Here is a 4,390-nt window from a genome sequence, read left to right on the forward strand (position 1 = left end):
GGCAAAATAATTCATGGTAGACGCCCATACTCAAAAGAGATGTCTGCCATTTATTTCTTTTTCAAATCTACCGACTCTATGGGCTGCTGATACAATGATAAATTTAAAGAAAATATGATTTTTTTTTTTAAAAATAGATTCTGAACTTTCATTAATCAAAAAATCAAAGGACAGTCACAAATGACAAAACTGACAAAAGATCAAAGAGCAGAGAACTCTGTCAAAACAATATTACGGATACAAGGAGGAATTTCTTCCACCCAAATAGCATCAATGACTTGTTTAATTGCTGCCCGAGTTAAACCATGAGCTGCTTTATTAGCCTTCCGCTTCACATGACGGACCTCCGAAGGAAAAGAACCCAATATCAATAAGATATCATCCATTAAATGTCCAAATCTGCATGTTTTTCCTCCACGGTTTTGGATGGCTGTTGTAACCCGATTTGCATCACTTTCAATAATTATCTTATGTAGACCATTTTCTTGGCAAAATTTGACCCCATAGAACACGGCCATAGCTTCTGCTGCAGTGGGTTCCAGAGCTCCATTTTGAGAAAAAATTTTAGCAGTAAAAACCTTCCCTACCCAATCACGCACAATAATGCCAAACCCCATTATTCCTCCTTTGCTGTCTAAGGCAGCGTCACAGTTCAACTTAAAACTACTCACCATGGGTGTAGTCCACCAAACAAGTTTGTCATCACTCGGAGAAGAAAGGTTCAGTTATCTTGGAACTCCTCTATGGCAATTGTAGCTTCTCGTATCACGGCATCCGGGTGTATGAATATGCCTTCATGGATCTAGCCATTACGCCTCTTCCATATTTTATGTGCAATTTCCACAATTAAACAGCCCAAACACATCCATATCACCCCGTGCATAGATTCCTTCGGCTATGTTGAAAAAATCTAACCCTCTAAAAACACTTCTCTGGAAAATCCTTTTACTATTCCCCCAGACGTCCTTCGTAGACGGACAGTCCCAAAGAATGTGATATGTAGTTTCGGGTTCCAGATAACATATAGAACATAGCGGGTCCTTAATCACCTTTCTTTTCAACAAATTATCTCTTGTTGGGAGAAGATTTTTGCAAGCACGCCACATAAAATTCTTCGCCGCATTAGTAAGTTTCAACTTCCATATACCCCCCCCCATATGGCATGCTCAGCAAGTCATTTTGAACTTTCTGCCACCAACTGACCTTTCTCTTTAATTAAATGGTACGCACAGCTAACAGTGAAAATTCCATTTTGAGTCCCCCTCCATATTTGCACATTCGGCCTATCAGTCATGCTTATAGGAATGGATTTAACCACCTCTAGTTCTGTTGGGCTGAATATAGTTTCAAGTAAAGACCACTTCCAACCATGAGTATCTTGGTCAATCAATTCCTTCACTGTTGATGTAGCTCCCACCACCTTTGGGGAGATTGAATCCTATAAATTGTTGGTGTCGGCAACCATTTATCTCTCCATATATTTACTTGAGAACCGTCGCCAATCCTCCAAATTAATCCTTCCCTTAAAATGTCTTGTGCCCCAAATATACTTCTCCAGGCAAAAGAGGGTTTTGACCCCAAATTAGCATCCAAAATGATACCATTTGGATAATATTTAGCTTGCATGATTTTAGAGGTCAAGCTATCACTGTCTCCCATAATCTCCACCATTGCTTCGCAAGTAGAGCACGATTAAACAGGATAAGGTCTTTGAATCCCATACCTCCTCGGGACTTTGCTACACCCAATTTTTCCCAATTCATCAAATGAATACGCTTCTCATTTTTCTTTTGACCTCACCAAAATTACTGCATCATTGAGTTGATGTCAATACAAAGTGCTTTTGGGAGTAAAAAGACACTCATATTGTAAGTTGGGATCGTTTGTATCTCCGCCTTCAGAAGCGTCTCCTTCCCAGCTTGAGATAGAAATTTTAGTTTCCAGTCTTCCAGCCTCTTCCACACTTTTGCCTTTATACCCTGAAATGCTGCACTCCGTGATTTGCCCACCAAGGCCGGCAAACCCAAGTAGGTATCAAAACGATGAGAAGAATGAATTCCTGAGATGTCCAAAATTTTTTGTTTTGCCAATGGAGGTGTGTTTCTGCTAAAAAATACAAAAGTCTTCTCCTTGTTTAGTTTCTGGCCCGAGGCTTCCTCATAAATACGTAACAACGTCGACATTCTTCTCCAATGCCTCAAATCTACTCTATAGTGGTCACTGTCATTTGCAAAGAAAAGATGGTTAAGGCGAGGGCCTTTTTTAGACGTAGGAACCCCCAGAAAATAGCCCTTTCGACCAGCCTAGGTTAAGAGCAAACTCAGAGCTTAAGAACAAAGTAGAAATAAATACGGAGAAATAGGATCCCCTTGTCTAAGACCACGAGATGGAATGATCCAACCCACAGGGTTTCAATTCACCAAAATTGAATAATTTGCAGACCGAACACACATCATTATAATATTAATCCACTTCTTCGTAAAACCCAATCGCCTTATCACAACCTATAGGAAACTCCACTTCACCCTATCATATGCCTTGCTCATATCCAACTTAACTGCCATATAACCCTCCTTGCCTCACATTCTCGAATGCATGGTGTGAAGAGTCTCATATACAACAAGGATGTTGTTGGTGATTAATTGTCCCAGTATAAATGCACTTTGATAAGGTGAAACCAAAAGTGGCAAAACTCCCTTAAGCCTATTTGCAATGACTTTTGAAACAATTTTATAGATCCCGTTACATAAGCTTATGTGTCTATAATTAGTCACCGACATAGGATTACTATTCTTGGGAATCAAAGCAATGTACGTATAATTTAGCTCAGAGTCAATCACACTCGAATTTGAGATGGAGATGACAGTTACAGTTGCTCTTAAAATTTAAGGGATGAAGGAGAGCTAAAAAAAATAATATTTTTCTTTGTTTTAAAAAAGATATTGGGAGATTTGCCATATATTTTCTTAAGTTTGGATGGATCATGGAACAATTTCATTTATGATATTTCGTTAGTTTTCTCATCTATTAACATATTTTTATTTACCTCTTTGAATTTTAAAAAGTGATATTATATTGGCCCCATACTATAATTGTGTGTCAAAATTAGACACTTTGCGTTTTTCTCAACAAAAAAGATAAAAAAAATAAAAACCATTTTTTTGGTTTTTGTTTTGTTTAATTTTTTCAATAATTTTGTTTGTTTGTTTGTTTGTTTGTTTGTTTTTTTTTTTTTTTTCAAATGATTATTATTTTGTTATAAATTTAAGAGTATTTTAGAGAGAAAAATGTAAAAGTGTCTAATTGAGAGTCCAATGTCATTTTCTAAAGTTTGGAGATCTTTAAAATATGGGAAAATTACACTTTGCCCCCCCAAAGATTGGAGCCATTTTCAATTCGACCTCCAACGTTTCAATTTTTGTAATCCACCCCTCGAACTTGCCAAACATTTGCAATTCAGCTATTCCGTCAGTCAAAGCCGCTTTGACTGATGAAACAGTGATTACATACGATGCACATGATCACTTCTAGCCATTTTCTACCAAAAATGCTCCTCCATCCTTAAGTTCCAAAACGCACGCTTGATTTCACCTAACCCACGATTAACCCAACCCAACCCAACCCAACCTAAGCTAATGAACAAAGTAACCTAAGCTAGTGAACAAAGTAACCTTCAGTTACTCTTTCCCCTCTGCACAACAAGAAGTTAATGGTAGAAGAACAAAGAAGCACGGGAGAAAGCGACACTGGAGAACCCATTTCCGCAACAACCTTGCAATAACAATCTGTTAAGTGCTAAAATATTCATATTTTTAACCCTTAACTTATATGTTTTAATCCTTTAGTTTTAGTTAATTAAGTCATTTTAGCTTTTTATTGTGTTTTCCTTTATTTTGTAGGTTATTAGAAGAAAAAGAAGAAATTTCATAAGTTTTGGACTTAAAAAGAGCTATTTTGAAAATTGGAAGGTTTAGGTAGAGCGATCGAGCGCACTATAGGCGATGACCACAATGCACAAGGCAACCACGATTGAGCGTAAGTACAAGGAGGATTGATCGCAGACCTGCGATTGATCGCACACGGGCTGCGATCGAGCGCACCCGTGCGTGATGGCCAAGTCAGCTGGCAGCCTTAATAAGGAAAGAGCAACTTTTAGGGTTTTGTAGCTTAGTGCAAACTAGGGCTCAAATCCTACGATTTCTAGGGGTTCTAGAGTATTCCTAAAGGCCTATAAATAGACTTTTAAGCCTCTAGAATAGACACACTTTCTAAGGAGAAGAATTGGAGCTCTTAAAGTTCAAGTTTTGGGTTTATTCTTTTCCTTTGTCTTATTTTATTTTATGAAGATATTTAACATCAAACTTATGCGTAATTAATTTATTTAGTAGGG

General features: G+C 37.7%; 1 protein-coding gene across 1 annotated transcript; it reads right to left on the reverse strand.

Moving 5' to 3' along the window:
- Positions 1-200: 200 nt before the first annotated feature.
- On the reverse strand, positions 201-674 carry LOC132177210 (uncharacterized). The gene has a single exon (XM_059589462.2). The coding sequence runs from the start codon at positions 672-674 to the stop codon at positions 201-203; it is 474 nt and encodes a 157-aa protein (XP_059445445.1).
- Between the last annotated feature and the right edge of the window lie 3,716 nt (positions 675-4,390).

The sequence above is a fragment of the Corylus avellana genome, chromosome 4 (genome assembly GCF_965113065.1).
Source record: "Corylus avellana chromosome 4, dhCorAvel1.hap1.2, whole genome shotgun sequence".
Lineage (NCBI taxonomy): Eukaryota > Viridiplantae > Streptophyta > Magnoliopsida > Fagales > Betulaceae > Corylus > Corylus avellana.

Excerpts from the sequence above, each read along its gene's own strand:
- LOC132177210 (XM_059589462.2), bottom strand. The coding sequence starts at position 674 with ATGGTGAGTAGTTTTAAGTTGAACTGTGACGCTGCCTTAGACAGCAAA.